Source organism: Mustela erminea, chromosome 11, assembly GCF_009829155.1.
Source record: "Mustela erminea isolate mMusErm1 chromosome 11, mMusErm1.Pri, whole genome shotgun sequence".
Classification (NCBI taxonomy): Eukaryota; Metazoa; Chordata; class Mammalia; order Carnivora; family Mustelidae; genus Mustela; species Mustela erminea.
Window position 1 is genome coordinate 65861523 of NC_045624.1, and position 23164 is coordinate 65884686.

The window sequence follows — 23164 nt, forward strand, 5'->3', positions numbered from 1 at the left end:
TAATTCTGTTAATACTCTTTAAAATCTTTCCTTGGTTTCCCTTTGCTACAGGATAAATCTCCCTAAATTCTTACCATGATTTCTAAGTCCTGAGTTACCCCACTGCTTACCTTTCTAGTCTCCATTCTTCCCTCATTTCCTTTCTCACACTCTGTTCCAACAATACTAAAATGTGCTATGCTCCCTCTCCTCTGGGTTAATTGCATATGTGGCTCCCTGTCTGGACCTTTCTTGCCTTTGTTTTTACCTCCTCCGGGGAACTCTCTTTAATCCTTACACCCAGATTAGGATTCTTCTATACATAATCGTTAGTTCTTCCTCATAGTAAATTGCCGAGTTACTTGTCCATATTCTGAACCAGAATGTAAACCTCCCAAGAACATGGGTAATATCCACCTTCTTCATTCTCTATGAGGGAAGAGACTTAGATTGTTGACAGTTATATATTATTCCAAGAACAATTCTTAGCACATAATAAGCAAATAATAAATATTGGCTGAATAAATAAATTTACCTCATATTGTAAGAATTCAAAAATGTAACATGGGGAAAGCAACTAGAAAGACATCTAATACACAGTATGCACTCAGTATATATTATTTATCACCAAAGTTAAAATTTCACTGTGTGCTATATAATACAGTGAGTAAGATGGCTCAATGAGTTGACTATATGTTGAATCATAAGAAAGACAATTAAAGAAGTTTGGCCAGATAAAAAACTGAATGACACGTGTGCCATCTTTGACAGTTATTTCTCTACTTTTCACTTTGGGACTGTAGAAACAAAAGTATCAAAAAGTATCAAAACCAAAACAAACAAAAAGCTGAAAGTCTAGCAATGAGGAAATCTTTCTAATGTAATTTTTAATCTGGGTAAAGACTACTCTTAAGTCAAAATGTTCAGTTTCTCTCTACTACAGTAGAAATATAAAGATATTCTATTTGTCCTCTTGCTTTTCCTCAGAGGCAGTTTGTAGGTTTGCCCCTAAAATATATCGAAATACAACAAAAACAATAATACACCTCAGAATAACAGAGAACATAATGTGGCCTGACCTGCTATATAGCAAAAATACTAAAAATTCTATAAACTGTTTAAATCTTTGCAGTGGCAATTTTGAAGTCATGAGCAGGCTCATTTATAGGGATATTACAGTGTATCTGCCCTTTCACTTACATTAATAAAATGGAAGTTTCTAATTGGACCTATGTATTTTATTTCTAATAAATTTATTTGTAATAAAATTTACTTTTTTAGTGGAGAGCTAGTGAGAAAATACCAAAATGAAATCTATCAAATAGTGTCTACTATAGCAATGTGGAACAAGGTAATAATGCGAAAAGTCCTTTAAATTTTTTTAAAATAATATCAACAGTTCAACTGAAATACTTAACCTATTCTTATTAAATTAGTATTTTTTATATTTTGTATTATTTGTTTAGTACCTACGAAAATCCTATTAAAGACCAAGTTGAATTTATTACTTGAACTGTCACTGTTTGACTAAATATAAACTACTTTTCTAGCAGCTTGACTTGGGCCCAAATTTGACTACTTTCAAAAGCTAGATACTGAAGGGCGCCTGGGTGGCTCAGTGGGTTAAAGCCTCTGCCTTCAGCTCAGATCATGATCCCAGGGTCCTGGGATCGAGCCCCGCATCAGGCTTTTTGCTCAGCAGAGAGCCTGCCTCCCCCGCTCTCTCTACCTGCCTCTCTGCTTACTTGTGATCTCTGTCAAATAAACAAATACATAAAATCTTTATTAAAAAAAAAAAAGCTAGATACTGAATCCTAGGTTGGGGAAAGGATTATAGTAGAATGCACAATTCCATTTCAATAAAAAACAGTTAAGAGGGGTGCCTGGGTGGCTCAGTGGGTTGAGCCTCTGCCTTCGGCTCAGGTCATGATCCCAGGGTTCTGGGATCGAGTCCCGCATCGGGCTCTCTGCTCAGTGGAAAGTCTGCTTCCTCCTCTCTTTCTCTCTCTGTCAAATAAATAAATAAAATCTTTTAAAAAAAACAAAAACAAAAACAGTTAAGAATAACTGCTCAGTGAAAAACTAAGTTTGGCTCTTTTGTCATATTTATTCTTAAATGGTTGGTCAATTTCAACCCTGCATTAACTCATACATTCATTTAATCATCAATGACTCTTTCAGGTAAGGCTCCTTCAGGTAAGGCCATACTTCATGACATAGTTACCCAGATCTTGCCGTTAAATAGCTAAGTGAAAGCATTCAGGCAGCACAATAAAGAGAGATCTCCTTCAATTATGTCATTTTATTTAGCTTTTATAAAAGCAAAATACTGTGATATAACCCAAACAGCCAGGATCCTATAAATCATCTAATGTACACCTCTCAAAGTGGGTCTTCACAAAAAAAATAGCAGTGAATAAATGAATAGATTAGAAAGACTCTATCACTTCAATGAGTCAAGACCCCCTGAAAAAGAATTTTGGATATAAAATACGCATTTAACAATTCACTAAAAGTATCTAACCAGAAACCCTCTAAAACAACAAAAAACTTTAGGCACATCTATTCTGAAGTAATTAAATGATGGGGATAAAAGGAGAAAAATAAGAGTACAAAAATTATACTTTAGAAAATAAAATAAAGAATTTTCTTACCCAAAGAGGATTTTACAATTGATTTAATTCCTGCATAAACCAATGATCCTTTGTTTCCTGGAGATTTCTGATCCATATCTTCTGTATACTGCTTCATAAGTATTTAAATGCATAGGAAATATTAATGATGATGCATAATAACATATTTCAAAGCTAAATTTATTTTGATTTGGAGTGAATTCATAATAGGTATCAGCCAAAGTGAGATGGTCCTACTTTATTGCAGATAAATTTTTCTTCCTTCTACACAATCTGTAAAGCAGTATTTCAACAGTTTTAAATAATTTTACTTTGCAATTTTAGCATTATGTAACTGTATTTGCATATAAAACATTCAGAATAAAATTTAGACTGATCTTTCAGCAAACTTTAAGAACAGTTTTACCTGATTCATCTCATGAAATTCATAATAAAAGGATATAGTGCAGGGTATACCAGAGGGACTTGAGCTGTGGGTCTTCGTTTCCAGCTAAAATATGGTTTCTCCACACCTGTTCTGTATCAAGTCCGTACCTGGATAAAGCCCGAAGGCGCATCTTTGTTGCTATATCTTTTTCTAAAGAATTATCATTTTCTTCTTCTGCACATTCATACAAATGACGACCACAAGCCCACATTAAAGATGTAATTGGGCTCCAGGCAAGAGATATCCTTTCAAAAACAGTGAAGTCAGACATTGTTCGGTTGGGAGTTACAACTATCATTCTATTTTGACTTGTTGGATGCCAAGCAAAGGAAGCAATGTAATTGTCGCAAGGTTGCACACTTCTTTCAATTATTGTGGGTTCAGTTTCATCTCCAATGGGAGTGGGTGTGTGCTGCATATCATATAATCTAATAATGTTACTATCCCTTGTCAAAGTGGCCAGCAAACCAGTCCTAGTTGGACACCATGCTACTTTTGTTAAGGGCTTTGGTTGCTCAGTCAAAGTCAAAACTGGCTTCTCAAATTTCCTTAGATCCCATATGGCAACTTGACCTTCATAGAAGGAAGCAACACGATCATGAAAGTAGGGGTCTACTGTCACCCCCTGAACAGCTTTTGTATTTACAAACATCTTTTGGCTTGTATTCCGAAGATCAAATATGGCTAAGTTACGATGCATACCAGCAAGGAGAAGTTTCTGGTCTCGTGGAAGCCAACAAAGAGAGAGACAAGCATCATTTTGTCCTAATTCATAAAGAGGTTTTGTTACTAATAATGTTGTTTCAGTTTCACCTGCTGAAAGTCTCACTTTCTCCATGGGAACTATATCAGGAGTATATTTGCTGCAAATATCCCAAATCAGCACTGAAAAATCAGCTCTGTGTTTATCAAGCCCAGCAGCAAGCCAGTTACTATCCAATGGATTCCACGCAAGTGTATTACATTGTCGTGCATGTTTTGGAACAAATTCTTTTCCTATCAAATCTTTGAATTTTGAGTTATGATCCTGACCAAGACTTGTAAGTACAACTCGACCATTTGCTTGTCCAACTGCTAGAAGACATTCAGGATCATAATTGAGATACCAGGCAACACATTTCATATATGGCGTATCTGAATTTATTGATAGTAATGTAGCCGCAGAGTCTTCAGATAAACGTAAAGATCCAGCTTTGAGTTCTGAATTCACAGTAGATTCCACGTGATAAAGGCTCAGTTCAGAGTCACATACAACAAATCTATCCACCTGGTGTGGTGCCCACAATATATCAGGTTTGGTACCGCTCATGTTTATTGATGTGCTCAGAGTCCAGTCAGGTCCATTCACTGAAAATCTGTTTAAAAATAAAGTTTTAAAATCTTAACAAAATATAATTGTAAGATGAATAAACTATTAAGAAAATCAGGAAATCCTCTATTCGAGACTCTCTTTCAATATATTTCTTCTAACTGCTATGAACTCATGACAATATTTATTGATTAAAAAGGGAAAAAGAACTTCCCCCCCAATAAGATGAGGTGGTGAGATTCTGAGAAATACATTTTGGCCTTACTTCCCATGATCAATTATTTTAATTGCACTGTTGTTAGTACCTTCATTAACCTTAGGGCTAACAGAACTTCAGTACAGTGAGCAAATTAATAAGCATCATCTCTTTGAAGGGGGTAAAACTTTAAAGGGTTATGAAACATGTTTGTGTGTGTGTGTGTGTGTGTGTGTGTGTGTTTAAGATTTATTTATTTATTTATTTGACATACAGAGCTAGCACAAGTTGGGGAGTGGCAGGCAGAATGAGAAGCAGACCCTCTGCTGAACAGGGAGCCTAATGTGGGACTCGATCCCAGGATCCTGGGATCATGATCTGAGCTAAAGGCAGTTAACCAACTGAGCCACACAGGTGTCCCATGAATCATGTTTTTAAGCAAGTTTACACCAAAACTATTCAACAGAACTTTCGGCAGTGATAGAAATGTTCTCTGGCTGTACTGTCTAGCAGGGTAACTACTAGCCACATGTGGCTAATCAAGCACAAGAAATGTAACTAGTATAAATTTTAAATCTTATTTACTTTTCATTTATTTTTAATATAAATAGCCACCTGTAGCCACCAAAACAGAAAATAAAGATTTAAAGTACAACGCCGCTATTAAGACAGAGGTCTCTTTCTCAAGTTTCAAGAATAAGCAGCAGCCCTGTATAGCAGAATAAACAATAACATGGACTGAACAGAGTTAACTTCTATTCCTAGCTCTGACATATATTAGCTATACACCACAGAAGGGCCTTTGTGATTAGGGGTCCTTTTGTTTTCTCACCTACATAACTGAAGAGTTGGTTTAGAGTACTGTTTCCCAAACTTCATTCATGTACCACTTATTTTATTCAATATTTTTATTTAAAGTGACTATTTTTAAAATCAGAAAATTGATCTTAATTTCATCATGAAGTCCATGAATCACAGGTTAAGGTATGCTTAGTATTTTTTCTAAGACACATTAAAATAAATATGTAACTATTAAAATGCTTAGTATGTTTTTTAGAAGGTTTTATTTATTTGTGAGAGAGACAAAGAACATGAGAGGTGGGGAGGGGCAGACGGAGAGGGAGAAGCAGTCTCCCCACTGAGCAGGGAGCCCAACATGGTGCTCCATCCCAGGGCCCGGGGGATCATGATCTGAGCAAAAGGCAGACACTTAACTTACTGAGCCACCCAGGTGCCCCTGAAATGCTTGATATGTTACTTATATTGGAATTAAAAAAAAATGCTTGATTATGTTTTACCTAAAATCATCCTGTTTACAACCAGTAGTACACACACTGCATTTGGGAAACTGAATTAAGTGATCATTAAAGGCTTTTACAGTTTTCAATTCTATGAACTTTGATTAATACTGACATGGAATTTTGGAAAGATGATAGTGTTTAAACACAAACGAAAAATAGCCATGTTAAAAATGGTATTTTAGGGACGCCTGGGTGGCTCTTTTGGTTAAAGTGACTAACTCTTGGTTTTGGCTCAGGCCATGATCTCATGGGTCATGAGATCAAGTCCCTCTTCAGGCTCCACACTCGGGGGGACATCTGCTTGAAGATTCTCTCCCTCTTCCCCTCACCATACTCACACGTATGTCCATGCACATACTGTCTCTCAAATAAATACATCTGTTTTTAAAAATTAAAAGAAATGCTATTTTAAGAGCAAAAGCTACTTAACAAAAATTTAAATGTCTGTTTCTAACCAATTCTGGCTAGAGGTTAAAGTCTGGATTAAAAAAGGTGAAAAGTATTTGGAATCTTCATGGCAATTAGAATCCATACAGCCATGCTGTCAGTTCTTAAAAGGTGAAGCTATGATTCATTCACCCCCTGATCCCCTACACCAGATGTAGAGCCAGGCACAGACTCCTAATATAGATACACTAAATAAAATCAGCTCAAACATATTTGTTTTACTTTTTGACCTTGTAAAACTTTCAGTCAGGAATTGTCAGGAATTATCAGTCTAGAATTCAATATACTCATACAATTTTGTAGTCAAATGCTCTACCACTGAGCTATACCCCCCACTCGTACAATTTTGTTGACTGGGAAAGACCTCTAAGAATTCTTACACTGGTTTATTTCCTTACTTAAGAGGTCTGATGCACATGATCATCATTTCTATTACATTTCTACTAGACCCTCAATTTATTCACTTCTTTGCTGTTTTAAGCTTGCCTTCCCCAAGCCTAGATCAACCCAATTATTTTCTCTTCTTTCCTCTACTCAGGCTGCCAAGTCTCACAGCTCTGAGGACTGATTCTGTAAGAAATTAAGGTAATGCAACATGCTTAGCCTATGGTGTTGATTTAGCAATTCTTTTACTCATCTGTATATTCAGGCCTTTATGTAATACAACTTGTACATACAGGGACCTTTCTAAAACGCAAAACTAGCCAGGCTATACAATGCCTACTTAAAACCCTCTAATGGTTTCCAACTGCTCTTAGTAGAGAGTTCCAAATATTCAATATAACCTATAAAATCCTAAATGCTTTGGTCTCTACCAACTGCTTTGGCATCAAGGCACACCATTTTCCGCCCTGCTGTGTTCTATCTACACTGTTCTTCTTTTTGGTTCCTAGAATGTAATCTTCCTCTGCGCCCCCCGCCATCACCACTACTTTGCAAATGCTAGTTTCTCTCGATGGAGCATTCTTCCCTCCCTTCTAGGCCAAGTTAACACATGCTTGACCATCTCTCAACCATCATGGTCTGAGGCTGACATCAAATATCCCCTATCCCCTTCCTGGTCTGTCAGTTTATTTAGATAGTACTCTCAGTGAACAGTATTCCTTCCTTTGAACACCCTGTCTCTCCTAAATTATAAAAGCTGTAAGAGCAAGAAAAGTATCTTTGCTTTCCATTTATACCTCCAATACCCAGCCTAGGCCTAAACACTTAGTAGATACTTAATAATTATTTATTAAACGCTCTACCTGACATTTCTTACACTGCTCTATCCAAGTTTTACCCATCTCCTCATTCTTCCATGCCTTATCCTTCCTAGTAGAGACTGGCTTCAACCAAGAATGAAGTACCCACTGTCAGGGTTCCAATGATGGGCAAGAGCCCACAGTGAGCCACCCTAAGGGAGGGTCACTCTAATACCTGTCTTTCATTTATTCTGTAAATATTTAGTGTATGTGGTAGAAACTGTTCTAAATGCTAAGAACATGGTAGTGAACAAAGAAAGACAAGCTCCCTGGTTGCTATAATCTAAATTGCCCCCCCCCCCATTCAGGTTGAAGCCCTAATCCCCAATGTGACAGTATTAAAGACCCTTTAAGGGGGTGATTAGAGTTAAATGAGGTAATGAGGATAGAGTGCTAATCTGACAGAAATGGTGCCCTTATAAAAAGAGGAAGAGACAATAGAGTTCTCTCCCCACCATGAGAACCCAGTGAGAAGGCAGCTACGTACAAGCCAAGAAAAGAACTTTCACCAGAACCAGACCACACTGGAACCCTGATTTTGGACTTCCAACCTTTGAGAACTGTGAGAAAATAAATTTCTGTTATTTAAGCCACCTACTCTGTGGTCTTTTACTATGGCAGCCAAAGCAGACTAGTAAACTAATCTAATAAAGACTGCATTCTAATGCTGATATTCAATTTTAAAAAGAGAATTTAAAAATTCATGAATGAGAAGAGGCACCTCATACAATAGGACATAGCTAAGACAACAAAAAGAAGGAACAGATACTGCCAAGTAAGAGTGCACACTCATGTCTTCACAGAGGAAACCTCCTAAATGGAGGTATCTGGAGATCTGGCCTATCTTCTTATCTTATCAAAAGATAAACACTCAAATAATCACACTTTCAATATAGGCCTCCATCTTATTATCATATTCTTTACATGGATGATCCATAAGAAAATCGGTGGCATGTGGAAAAATCCACCATAAAAAAATCAAGTACTACTACAGTTTAAAAAAGTCTTTGATTTGCATAACTCTCAATGGAGGACTGTCAGCATTTCTCCTGATTGTAACTACGTTTGTACAATATTTTATTACTAGCCACAAAATCTGATTACAGTAATTCATACAGAATCACAAATCTGGAGAGAGACTGGCATGCCTCTCACATTTCATAAAGGAGTAAAGTGATTTAGTTCTTGTCCAACCCTTCCCAACTCCCATCCTAGATTACTACAGAAAAATCACCTACGTTATTTGCAAGGTCCAGTGCAAAATGAAAATACAGGGCCCCCTGCCCCCTGTATTTGGGCCTTATACGATGGCATAGGTTGCAAAACACAAAGCTGGCCCTGAATAAAGAGGTACATCCATAAACACCCTTTTAAGAAATGCCTTTCTTTACAGTCCAACACACAATACAGATGGATCTTGGCTCATGAACACAGATGACAAGGAATATGGTGAAGAGCAAAGGAAACAACCTGGAGTCAGACGACCTCCAACCACTCACTGGCTAGACTCAACCAAGTCTGTTAATACACCACAACTAGGGCGCCTGGGTGGCTCAGTGGGTTAAGCCGCTGCCTTCGGCTCAGGTCATGATCTCAGGGTCCTGGGATCGAGTCCCGCATCGGGCTCTCTGCTCAGCAGGGAGCCTGCTTCCCTCTCTCTCTCTCTCTCTGCCTGCCTCTCCATCTACTTGTGATTTCTCTCTGTCAAATAAATAAATAAAATCTTTAAAAAAAAAAAAAAAAAAAAAAAAAGAACCTGGTTCTAAAAAAAAAAAAAAAAAAAAAAATACACCACAACTATAAAATAAGAGTAAGAATCCACCCTACCTCCATCTCACAAAGTTGTGAGAAACTGAGTTATTCGCATCACACAGCTATTGGTATCACTATGATTTCCTTCAGCAGCCCTGAAGTTAATGTTCTCAAATGCTGGAGACACTGGAAAAGTGGGAGGAGTAGGGGTGAAATCTGCAATAATTAAAGCTTACATTTTACATCCTCACCTTCAAGCGTAACAAGAGTTCACTTCCCATCAAAGGTTTCTGAGGAAAGGAAAGCCATGTTGGTTCTGTATTCTTCACCAGAGTATCTGTAACAGCACTGTCTGACAGAAACACTGCGTTAGCCATGATTTAAAAGTTTCTAGTAGCCACATTGCAAAAGAGATGAAATTAAACAATGTTATTTTATTCAACCAAACATATATAAAAAAATACCCTTTTCCACATGTAACTGATATAAAAAAAATATTGAGGATTTTTTTTTTCCTTTGGTGCCAAGTCTTGTAAATTCAATGTGTATTTTACATTTACAGCACATCTCAACCCCGTGGGGCTACTGGACAGTGAAGAGCCATAATACTAAGTATACAAGGTACCCGACTACTCAACTTTCACATCCTTTTGTTGTTGTCTTCTACTTTTCTATGACAGTAACAACAGTACTTTAAAGAAATTTTCAGCCTCACCATCTTCAAGGAGAGGCACTGCATAAATTTCCTTTAAAATTATAGATATACTTCCTCCCCCTCCCTCTCTACCTGCCTCGTGATCTCTCTCTGTCAAATAAAATCTTTTCAAAAGATAAAATAAAAATATAGCTATACAAAAGGCCTGCAAATGCAGTCATTTGCTAAGCAATTTAGCAATGCTCGTGGCACACGGGAAAGGCTTTATTCATCCTTACACGGAATGTGCATTGGCCCTACAAGCAGAAAGCACAGCTAACCCGGTGACAGGCCCTTCAGGAAATATTAGTAGAGTACAGCTAGAGAGCGTGGCTCGTTGCTATTGCTGGAAGTCAGGAACCTGAGGACCACTCCCACGCTCGACACCTGGCTGAACCTCCCGTCCAACGCCAGGACACCGGGTTCCACACGAACTCTCCGCGCGTGTAGCTGCAGCGCAGACCCAGCGCCCCCGAGGGGTTTTGCCCGCAGCCCCAAGGCTGCCTGCTAGGCCCGGCCCGCGGCCCGACGCGGTTATCCCGCAGCACGAAACGCTACGACCGGCGCCACCGCTCCGAGGAGGCCCTCGCGTCGGCCGCGGCCCGGGACTTTTAACTGGGCTTCCCGGGGCCCCTCACAGCGGCCCCCGCACTCCCGAGCCCGCGCATGGGGGGCCTCCGCGTCAGGAATGCTTAGACGCTACCGGAGGCACAACTCACTGACCTGAAGAGGCAGCGCGGCCGTCGCACAGCCACTTCCGGCCTGGTCACCGCCCCTCCCTCCCTGGGAGTCCGCACGCGGGCAAGATGGCGGCCGCAGCGGCGGGGCCGGCAATCTGGGCCACCCGGCCCGGACCCAACACCCCAACACCGCGCGCGTCCGGGACGCGCGGACGCGTCTCGGTCTTGGAAGTTCCCCACCCGTGAGCCCCGCCTTTCGGTCGCCCGGGAGTAGCACCGCCCCGGGGCGGGGCCACTGCTCTGGAGGCCCCGCCTTCCGCCCCCAGCGCTCCCGTGCACCCCCGGAGGCTCCGCCCCTGCGGCCTGCGGGAGGTATCCCGGGCACGCGCACCTGCGGGAGGTTTCCCGGGCAAGGCCTGTCGGAAATGCGTTGTCTCTGGCACTGCAGACGCTTTACCTCATTCGATCACTTTAAATTTCCATTAACAATTTATTGCAGGCCATCGATGTAGTAGAAATTCCAGGGTATGTGGTTCACGATTTATTCATTCCTTTGCTCATTCCACAAACACATCTTGAGTGTCTGCTGGGCACCTAGCGCCTTGCTGGAATGCTGGCGACACTGGAGTGAACAATAAAGACACGGTACCGGCAGAAAACAGTGATGCCTTGTTAGGACTAATCCAGCGCTCCACCGGAGGGGCGCCCCCTTAGTGTTGGGAGGTCAGGAACGCGTTCTTCTGAATCACTAGGCTGACCCCAGGAAGGACGAATACGGTATTAGATAGGAAAGGGAACAGCGGAGGAGGCTGGGAGAGAAGAGCCCTCCAAGGCAGAGGAAGATCAAGGGCAGGTTGAGGAGGGATTGCATCTCAGAGGGGAAGCTGTGAAGTAGGGATGGATGGGCAGGGGAAGTGGGGAGCGATCAAGATGCTCTGTCAGAAAGGCATTTGGAAACGAGGCTAGTGAGTCTGGGTGAACTTTTTCCTAAAGGCAATGCTGCAGTCATGGAAGGTTTTTAACTAGGTAGGTAGTGTGATCAGTTTTTCAGGAAGAGGAGGGAAGGGCAGGGTAAGCATCCCAGCGAGAGGTCATAGTAATCCGAACTACCATTTGGTATGTGGTCTGGTGAGTGGGGTGTGGGGGGTGGTGTGTGTGGAGAAGATTTAGAAGATGGAATAAACAGAGCTTGACAATTGACTTAAGAGAGTGAAGGAGAAAGAGGATTCTAGGGTTTTGGTCCCCATAATTCATTCCACCTTTGGAAAAGTGGAGCCCGGTGCTCGCTTTGGCAGCACATATACTAAAATTGGAACGATACAGGGAAAAGTGGAGCCCGAAGAAAGTGCTGTATTGCAGGGAGATACCAGAAGATTCATCACTTCATACACTATCTTCCCAAGCTTCTCAATGGTTCAGGCCCTGGCCCCAAATTTCCAGATCAATACAAGCCTCTTCCTTATCTGTTCTACCATACACATAGTCTGTCCTCAGGAGATGACATTGCTTCCTACTTCAGAAAGAATTTAAGTTATTAGGTAGGAATTCCCCACAGCCCCCTACTATTTTCTCTTTCCTGTCCCCAACATCATCATTCATTCCCATTCTCGCCTTCTTCTCCTTGACACAGAGGAAGAGGAGGGACCCTATATGTTTCTCATCTTCTGGGACCTTGCACGGTCGATTTCTCCTTTTCTGTGTGTCTTAAACCTCTCCATTTCTACTGCTTGTTTACCTTCAATGTATGTTCAAGTCGCTCTCATTTTCCTTCTCAAAGGAGAAGGCCATGCTAGCTCTCTCTCATCCTACATCCTCCTATTTTCCCCTGAATTTACTCTTCTCAGCCTTCATGCCACCTCTTCTCCGAAACTGCTCTTTACTTGCCTCTAGTTGTCTTCCCCTTCTCGAATATATGCTCCACATCACCAGTTTTCATTCCATTATACCTCCACCCCTCAAGGTTAGCAAGGCACTTGGTAACCCAGTTAGAGAGGACAATTCCTTAAAAGGCCTCCCTTTCAGCTAGGGGCAGCTATATCAAAAAGTTGTGAGCAATGAGATATGAACAGAAACAGATCCTGTCCCTTAAAAGAGAAGCTGCTTGTCATTTACTTCCTCTTCCTCCTTCCAGCTGTCTGGAAAATGACAAAAAGAAACATTGTATAGAAATGGAGGCCATGTATTATGGGAGACAAAACTGCCCCATCAGTCCATGCTTCAGTCTAATTGAGAAAGCTGAGCTGCCTCCTCCCCTGGATCAACCATAGACTTCTGGGCCATTACACAAGAGAAGATAAACTGTGTTGTTTAAAAATTGCTCTTTGTTGGGACCTGTTAGAACACCTTGGCCTATTCTCTAATACACAGGGACTCTGTCTGTTTTATTCTCTGCTTAATCTCCGGAACCTAAAACAGCACATAGCACAGGTATGCACTCAATAAAAATTTGTTGGATGAATCCTAAAACAATTGTCTTTCTTGACACTCTCCTCCAGCGAATATATTTTTCTCTCCTTCCTTTTCCATCTAAGCTTTTGTGAAAGTGTATTCTTCTCATGGCGTCACAAGTCCCTTGCACTCTAGAGTCCCTCGAGCAATAAGTGACACTTTTCTCAGTCTCCTTGGAAATCCATTCCCCTTCTGCACTAAACAGTGTTCCTTGTTAGTCAACCGAGATTCCGTAGAAGAGAAGCTCCTTGCCATTCACTTCCTCTTCTCCCTTCCCCCTGTCTGGAAAATGGCACCTTGTGAGTAGTGAGCTTTTAGTATAGAACTCTGGCTTTCTTATAGCTCCTGCTCCATAATATGTATTCAAAAATAGTTACTGAGTGGAAGAGTATATTCTACGTTTTAGAAGACTAAACTGTGTCAGAGAACTTAACACACTGCTCTGAGGTTACACTACTTGTCTTTATCAAACGTGCATTTTGTAATGGATGCCAGAGTTGTGTAGTTCAGTCTCATGGTTTTTTGTTTTGTTTTGTTTTTTAACTTAAACTTTTGTGTTATTAACGAGATATTGTTCTTTCTAAGTTCCTTCACGTATGTTGTAGTGATCCAGAATAAGATGTTTGTTGTGGTTTAAAACCAATAAAGGACAACAGCTGAAGAACTGCTATTTCCTTCTTATTTACTGCTGCCCTTAGCAGTAGCTCAGTTTCTATTGGAACATTCTGTAGAGTCCGAACTCCCTTTATTTCCACAAAATCAGTCTGCACAAAATCAGTGTAACCATGAGAGCAAGTTTTGCTTTTAAACATCAAGGGGAAATTAGGGCCCTGGAAAAATGTTTTATGGCTTAGGTAATCTTTTTAAAAGGTTGGGATGAGAAGATCTGAGATATCTTAAGATAGTGGTCTTCAAAAAGTATTCAAGCATACTCCCAAATTAGTTTTGGAAATCAGTATACTTATTCATATAATTTGGGGAAATACATCTAACATTGTCGTAATAAATTTACATAGTTCCAAGGATATGATTTTTAATAATTTTAAATACTTAAATTGTAAACAAAACTATTGCATCACACTTTAAATATAGTTCTTGAAATTTAGATACTTTAGCGAGAGTATCTTAACAATCATTCATTTAAAACTTTTGTGACTAAACTATTCTTTAATTGTAGGAAATTTCATGTTATTCTATTTTTCTTCTTGATCTTGTATTTCCACTTTACTTTCTCCCAGAAGTATCTATTTGTTCAATAAGAAACAATTACATAGCATTTGCTATTCCCAGATGCTTTACAGCATTGGCTCATTTAATACTGTCTCGGGTTGGGTGCCCTGGAAACATATTTCAAGATGGAGATTGAGAGTAGGATACTTGTGAGGGAGGGTTGGGATCAACACCAGTGAGAGGAAGGAAGAAGATGCAGGTCAGGGCAGAGGGAGGAGCTGAGGTGTGATGCATTACCAACAAAGGCCTCAGCCAATCCACGAGAAACTTTGAAACTGGATTGGCCCTCCCGAGTTGTCTTGGGTAGGGACAAGGGATTCAGGACTCCGTACTACCCCACTGATGTGGCTAGGTCACTAATGTGACCTGTCCTTTGAAAAACAAGTGGCTTTGAGTGAGCCCGTTTTCTCTGCCAAGACAGTCCCCAAAGATGGCTGCCAGCTGCAGGCCATCTGCTGACAACCTTCCCAGCAGCTGAAGGACTAAAGCATTCATTACTGAAGGGGAACACTGGGGAGGTACATCATGGACTTCACGTCTTCATCAATTTTATGAGGATGATACTATTATTTTTCCCCTTTTACAAATGAGAAAATTGAGGCACAGAAGTGTTAAATAAATTGCCCAAGATCTCGCTGTTTTTTTTTTCTTTTTAGAGAGGGAGTGGGGCAGGGGCATAGGGAGGAATGAGGGGACAGGCAAAGAGAGTGGGAGAGAGAATCTCTCTTTTTTTTTTTTAAGATTTTATTTATTTATTTGAGAGTGAGAGAGAGAGAGAGAGGGAGAGAGCAAGCACAGGCAGGGGGAGGAGCAGACTCCAGGCTGAGTAGAGAGCTCAGTGTGGGGCTCTGTCCCAGGATCCCAGGATCCTGAGCTGAAGGCAGATGCTTAACTGACTGAGCCACCAGGTGCCCCCCGAGGGAGAGTATTTTAAGCAGGCTCCACAGCCAACGTGGAGTCCAATGCTGGGCTCTGTCTCTCAATCCTGAGATCATGACCTGAGCCAAAATCAAAAGCCAGATTGAGCAACTGCTTAACCGGCTGAACCACCCAGGCGCCCCACCCAAGATACCTCTTAAGTGGTGGAGTGAGGTTAGGTACACAGACAATGTGACCCCAACATTGTGCTTGTAACTATTGAATGGTAGCCACTTGATGTAGTTTTAAGTGTTATTAAAATGATCTTTTAAACAGGAGTTGGCAAACTTGTTTTGTGAAGGGCCAGATGGTAAATATTCCCAGCCTTTCAGGTTTACTGCCTTGATCACCACTCCTCCCTTCTGCTGTCCTATTACAAAACCAGTCGTCAACAGGACATATGCAAAGGAAAACTTTGTTTCTAGAAACAGGTGGCAGGTTGGATTATTGGCTAAACTCTGTTTTAGAAAAAAGCATTTAAAGATACAGGAAACACTCATGTTTTTTAATGAGGAAAAAGGTCCAATGAGTCTTATTTTAAAGAGTATAGTTGGAGGAATTGGGATGCTTAATTCCGTAATGATAGACACATCATAATCCTGTACCTACGGAGTTAAGGCAGAAATAATAGGGTTTAAGCAGCATCCTAAATGCTTCAGTAACTGGAACTGTTCTAGGATGCTAACATTTCCTGCTTTGCTCATTCCTTCTTCACAGGGTCTCCTTCATTTGTGGGTAACTTGGTGTTATGGATGAATGTGTGTGTTCCCTCCCTCCCAAATTGATATGTTGAAATCCTGCCACCCTATGTGATGATATGAAGAGATGGGGCCTCATATCTTATCATGTGATAAGAGCACATGAATGTGACCTCCGCCCTCATGAGTGGGAGTAATGCCCTCATAAAAGGGACCCCGGAGAGCTCTTGAAACCCTTTCCTGCCATACATGTGGATATAATGAAGTCGGCAGTCTGAAATCCAGAGGAGGGTCCTCATCAGGACTCCACCATGCTGGCACCCTGATCTCAGACTTCCAGCCTCCAGAACTACGAGAAATAAATGCCTGTTGTTTACAAGCCGTGCTGTCTATGGTAATTTGTTATAGCAGCCTGAAATGACTACGAAACCTGGCTCATCCTTTCTGATGGGTGCTGAAGACGTAAATCAGCAACCATCAAGATACTATCAGATCAGCACTGTTAATCCTAGTGAAACACAGGCTGTCTTGCTGCCTGGTCTCTTCTCCGTAGATGGGATTTGAAAAAATCACATTTGGGCTTTTGAAACAGACGATGTGGCTAAATTCTGCTAATCTCTCTGTTCCCACAGCCATTGCCCCAGTTTCGGTCTTAATTACTGCTCACCCACACAGCAGTCTCCCAACTGGCCTCTGATTCCCCTGTTCCTACCTTTTCCCTCTAAACCATCTCCTCTGTGTGGCCAGATTGATCTTCCAGAGCACCATCTCAAGTGACCATCTTAGGTAAGACTCTTCCTTGGTTCATGTTCCCTACAGACCAACAATCAAACTCCTCAGCCTGCAGTTAAGATGTCAATGCTGTAAGTCTTAACAGTCAATGAGAAAGAAAACTTAAGTTTTCAATGGATCAAATTAATTTTAGAGTTACTTAAACCAGACAAAGCCCAAAGCAGTTGTAAAGATAGGCTTCTCTTGGTAATAAGATGAGAAAAAGATTCCTAGAACCATCGCTGGAACTTAGACAGATATCTAACTATGAAGGCGATACATTCAGAATCAGTGCTATTTGAGCCAAAGACCAGGTCCCAGAAAAACCAAAGCATATCTGATTGGCCCGGTCAATGATTTGGAAAGCTTCTAAAGTAATGTGCAATGTGTGACTACAAAATCTTCACATGGATAAGGGATTTGATTCTCATGTTCAAGATCTTGGACCATCAGCAGTTTATTTGAGAAGCTAAGCCTGACTTTGTTAGTAAGTGTAATTGCAACCCCAGGAAGACATTCAAGATGTAAGAAATCAGAGGCAGAAAGAGAATCAGAGTTAGAATCAGGATAGAAGTGATAAGGAAACAAATTTACTTCCTAAGCTCTAACCCTTTTGGAACTTTTGAATCAGTCAGTTCTACAATTGCACCGTGGAGTGTATTTTATCTAAAAACATTTTTATTTTATTTTATTTTATTTATTTATTTGACAGAGAGAGATCACAAGTAGGCAGAGAGTCAGGCAGAGAGAGAGGGGGAAGCAGGCTCCCCGCGGAGAGAGAGCCCGATACGGGGTTCAATCCCAAAACTCTCGGATCATGACCTGAGCTGAAGGCAGAGGCTTTAACCCACTGAGCCACCCAGGCACCCCAACTGAAAAACATTTAGAGAAATCTGCTACTCTAAATTTGAGAAGAAGTATTTAGTTTGCAACAATGTTTATGAGTTTGAGGAAATCTAGCTTATTAAATTAACACATATTCAAGGTACTCATTGTATAAATGAAGTAAAATATATATTAATGATTTAAAGATTAATCAATAAAATACAATGGTGGATATTCCTTTCCATGTAACATGCACAAAACTTCTGGAATATAAAAAAGAAAGTTATCAACATGAGGATGTCCCCATTCTGGTCCAATATGTTTTCCCACTTGATCCCTTAACCCATGCACAATAATATACTGTAATAATGCTATTACCTATTATATTGCAATATACTTAAATGGTCTGTGAATTTCTCGAGGCTGGGATACGTGTTACAGTCATCATTGTTCTCTTCATTAGTTATTGAATCAAAGTAAGGAATGCACAATAAAAAATTACACAAATAAATGAATGCTTCCATTCCAACTCAAAATTTCAAATATTATTGTGAGAACATTGAAGGAAATGTTTTAAAATACAGGTAGTCCTACACGCACAACTGTTTTCATTTCTCTGTTCCTCTTTCAGGATTTATCCATGCTCATATAAGATATTTGTTTGAGTAATAAGAGATTAAAAATAGAACTGGCTCTGTCTAACAACGGGCCAAAGCCCCACTAGACTGGAACAGGACAATAGGTGATGAATATTCCCATGTTCCAAAGTGAGAAGCTACCATCTGCGGAGCTGGAACAGACTTTGTAGGCTGAAGACCCCAAGCGTTCCTAGAGGGGGTTCTGAACTGAAGTATCTAAGAGGGATTTCTTTGGAGAAATTCATTTCCAGAATCTTTTTTTTTTTTTCCTTCATTTCCAGAGAGTCTTACTCCTAATCCCCTAGGAGACATCTAAGGGCACTGCTGCCCTGAAGAGCTTGATCTGTGCAAATGGGAACAGAGACATGGGCAGAGACCTTGTTGGTCTGCTGTCTGAGCCGTGCCTAAAAACTTGGAAGGCCAGCTGGTTGTTTTGAAGGTCAAAAGGTGAGAGGTGCATCTGTTGGGAAAACCTTCACTCCTGGGGTTTGTCAGGATAAACGATGTGGCATGCCCTGTGGACAGGATGAGGGCCACAAGCGTGAGAGGCAGCACAGCATAGTCAAATAAGATTTTCTGGCAGATTGAGTTGACTGAGCTGAGAGACCCTGGTGGTGTTCCATTGGTAAGAGCCTGGGGTCAGAGAAGGTGGAGTTGGACACCCGCCAGAGAAGAGACCTGGCTGGCTTTAAAAAAAAAACAAAACATGGGATGAGAGCTCCCCAGGGACGCAGTCTCCAATGAACGAGGGGAGCTCCAAGGTGGAGAAAGAGATCACTTTAATACATTTCAAAACCAGAACAAGGCAGTTTACTTATGTCGTTCTTTCCTGCTGGTCTCCCTGGAAGAGTCAGACACTTCTTCATGAGACACTTCCCACTACAGGAAATTCCAGCCTGAAGGAAGCCCTAGTTGCGGAGGGGAGAATCTTTGAGTTCAGAGTCCTGGCTGTTACATGGGAATAGACATTTTGATGGTAAGAAACACATAGTTTTTATGATTAAGTGTGAAAAAGTTATTTTTATGCAAAAGACTGATCCAAGGAATCATGGCACCTGCCTGGGATATCATCCAAGTGGGAAAAAAAAATCCTGCCCTCAAAAATCAAAACAAAAGGACAGTGGGGGAGTAAAATAAAGTTTTATAATGCATCCTATGGGGTCCTGTGTCCTGTGTTTTCAATGGACTGACGACATTGACATGAAATCAGAATGAGCAAAATATTGTATGTAACTGAAATTTCTAGCCATTAATAAGTTAACACAAATAATAAAATATAATAATGAATTACAAAAAAGATTTTGCAACTTTATACCAAAATGTTAATTGCATGAACAGTGTGATACACAGGGCTGAAACCGACAGTTCTGCGGGTTGTGCATTAAATGCCTGCAGAAGAGTCATTGGCATTGTGATTATTCTAACAGTTGTCAGGCAGTAAGAGCCTTGAGAACAAGGCTTTTATAATATGGGGTATGGTAGTGTATGTTACATATGTAATACTGTAAAGGGAATGATGATAACATCATTCATATATGTATATATATATGTATATTCATATATATATTCGTCATGAGGAGTGTGCATGTATAACATGGTGTGTACATTTAGTAAATGCTCAGACTTAAAATATTATTTTGTGATGATGGATGTTGAGACAGGAAACATGGACCAATGGTTGTTATACTATCATCCCCGTCATTCAGGATAAATCCAATTCCTCCTCCTATGGGGACGTGTGAATTATGGGAGGAAAAAGATACCAAAAGTTATGCACGAACATAAATACCATAGAGATACGACAACAAGGGCATACTTGCTTGTTAAAGAAAATGGAAATATCAGTCCGCATCCCTGTCAGAACTCCAGTCACATATCAACTACAACCAGAGACTGAGTAAGAATACAAGGATTTGGCAAAAATAAATGAAAGCATTCTGTGAGAATCAACTTGGTATGTGGAATTTATAATACAGAAAATTGTATGTGTTGTTTTATCTGTAAATTGCATACCACACACTCTATCAGCGCATTTATAATAAACTTATATAAACCTGTGAACACACACACCTTCTTCCAGAGAACCAATTGTTAAATACTCTTCAGCAAACCACTGGATACTGTGCTTCTTCATTTCTTTCCCTTTCCTAGGCCAATTAGGTGCTAAGCTCTTTGATTCTGCTTCCTCGGTATTTTTCGGAATTGTTCACTTCTTTCCATCCCCACTGCCGGTACATGAGAGTCTTATCTCTTACTGGTATTTTGCTACATTTGCTAATAGGTCTCTCAGTCTCCAGGCTTGCTTCTCTGCAATTAATTCTCCACATAGTCACAGAGTGATTTTCCTAAAATAAAAACGTGATCACGTGACTCCTCTGCTTAAAACTGTTCAGTGGCTCCTTGGTTTTTTCAAGATAAAGTCTACACCCTTTAACATGGCATCAAAGAATGCCTAATTGTCTTGTGCTCCCTGCATTTCCAGCCTCCATGTCACTGTCTGGACTGGGTACCCACTTCACAGATCTCTTTTGTAGATACTATCGCACTACATTGTCATTACCTGGTGGTTTTTTTTTTTTTTTTTTGGCCAATATTTTGTTATGAAAAATTTCAAACGTACAAAAAAGTTGAAAGAATTATAAACTTATTACCTACCAACTAGTCCACAGCTAACATTTGATCTATAACTGACATATTTGTTTTCTCATATATCTCTCCGTCTACTCAGGACTTTACCCATCTTTTTTTTAATATATATATGCGTTTCTTTCTTTCTTTTTTTTTTTTTTTTAAAGGAGTTTTATTTATTTATTTATTTGAGAGAAAGAGAGAGAGACAGAGGTAGCAAGAGAGCCTGAGCAGGGAGAAGGGAGAAGCAGGCTTTCTGCTGAGCAGGGCACCCTACAAAGGGCTGGATCCCAGGATCCCAGGACCACGACCCAAGCTGAAGGCAGACACTTAAACAACTGAGCCACCCAGATGCCCCTCATTTGATGCACTTCAAAGTAGGCTGCAGGTAACTACACTTTTCTTCCAAACAAAATAGCATGGTATCATTAATTGGCGTTTGTCATTTGATTACTTAAAAAAATATTTTTGGTAAAGTTTGCCATTGTCTTTTACTTCCTTATCTTTTTCACTGGGCTGAAGTGACTGGATCTCATTTGTTTTCTTTCCAATGCCTCACACATAATAGGAGCTATATGTGCGTTAATACTTGTTAAATAAATGCATTTGAGATTTCATCAGATGTTAGTTTCTTGTTTCGTATATAAGAGTAATTTTGTGGGGCACCTGGGTGGCTCAGTGGGTTAAAGCCTCTGCCTTCAGCTCAGGTCATGATCCCAGGGTCCTGGGATCGAGCCCTACGTTGGGCTCTCTGCTCCGCAGGGAACCTACTTTCTCCCCTCTCTCTGCCTGCCTCTCTGCCTACTTGTGATTTCTCTCTCTCTGTCAAATAAATAAAATCTTAAAAAAAAAAAAAAGAGAGAGTAATTTTGCCATCCCCTTTGGCTTATCCTCTTATTCCTCTACACCAAAAATTTTGTAGAAAGAAATTTACTTTCTACTTGTTCAGAATCATAGGCAGTTAAGAATTTTAAACTGTTAGTGATAGTAGACAAGTAGACACTCTCACACTGTGTCTTTCCACAAAGATCCACGGGGTGGTGCCAAAATATCTTTTTTCAACCAATAGTTCCTGAGGACCCAGGGTCAGTCTTAATTTGATTACTTGGCATTTCTGAATTTGGTCAATTAACATAACGGAAATTATATAATTAAGTAAAAATTACTTATATTAAAAATTGTATGCATGTAATTTCAGAAGCTACAGTTCTGGATATAAACTATAAATAATGATTATAATAAGGACCTTATATTTGTGTAGAGTTTTATGTTATTAAAAGATTTCTCATATCCCAAGATAGAAAAAATATTAATTCACCTCAGGTTTCTTTCACTGTAAACTTTGTCCATGAATAGTTTACTTTTAGTAAAGAATTTGTAAAAAGGCAGAAGAAACAACCTATTGCCCAGGAGAAACTATATAATTTAGATGTAACTCAAAAAGACGGATGACTCTCTTACCTCAATTAGGGACAATGTTGTATAAACCAGAGTTGTAATGGGTTGATATAATGTGGGATAATAAGTTACTTAATGTTCTTAAAAACAGTTTAGTTCCAGAAATTTGATAGTTATTTTAAAATTTTCTTTTGGATATTCTTATTAAATTCCAAATGTACTGACTAGAACATTCAAATGGGTATTGAGTTTCTGAAACTTATTCACACAGATGATGATATCTTCTTATATTACTGGCTATATTTTGATCAGTTATCAATAATATGCACCATCGACCACAGATATCTGTGTAATAATCCTCAGCTACCCAGGCAAACCAACCTAAACCTAAAGGAGACATTTCTCCAACTCAGGGTTCTAGCAATTGGTGTACATTGCCTTTGATGGCCCAGGCATTACAGTGAGATGTGACACTCTTGAAGTGCAGGAATTTAGCCCGTGATAATCTTCCTGAGCCATTTGCCCCTAAAGTAAATAATTTTTTTCAAGCATAAATTGTTGGCCATAGACCAGCCTCCTTTTTCTCTTGGTATGTGGAATTTACCAAGCCCAGATGGTGTAAAGGCCAAGAATCTTCCTGGGGGTTTTAGGGTTAAGGAAAGATGCCCAGCTGCCTCGCGAAGATAAACTCTATTCCTCACGGACTCATGGCATGGCCTTTGGGTGGACCTTAACATCAGCCCTCTAGTTTCTCATCTGCAAAATGGAAGAATCAAACAAAAGTATTGTCTACGTTTTCTTTCAGTTCTGAGATTCCATTCTTTGCCCCCCATATAAGAAAAGGTTAAATACCATCTGGTGGGGAAATCAATTCACCCAAATACAGTACAACACTTTCTAATACCTGAAAGTAAATTCAACTTAATGAAAAATAAGAAAATATTTTCC

General features: G+C 40.1%; 1 protein-coding gene across 8 annotated transcripts in view; it reads right to left on the minus strand.

Moving 5' to 3' along the window:
- The window catches only part of MIOS (meiosis regulator for oocyte development), a 37110-nt gene extending 26176 nt beyond the window's left edge, over nucleotides 1–10934 (minus strand). The window contains exons 1-4 of one of the 8 annotated variants that reach the window (XM_032304968.1): nucleotides 10706–10934; nucleotides 9525–9636; nucleotides 3055–4394; nucleotides 2634–2732 (exon numbers count right to left, since the gene is read on the minus strand). In XM_032304968.1, coding sequence (XP_032160859.1) covers nucleotides 2634–2732; nucleotides 3055–4348 — 1393 coding nt within the window. In that variant the 5' untranslated portion in view covers nucleotides 4349–4394; nucleotides 9525–9636; nucleotides 10706–10934. The other 7 variants (XM_032304962.1, XM_032304966.1, XM_032304965.1 and 4 more) reach the window with 7 other exon arrangements.
- Between the last annotated feature and the right edge of the window lie 12230 nt (nucleotides 10935–23164).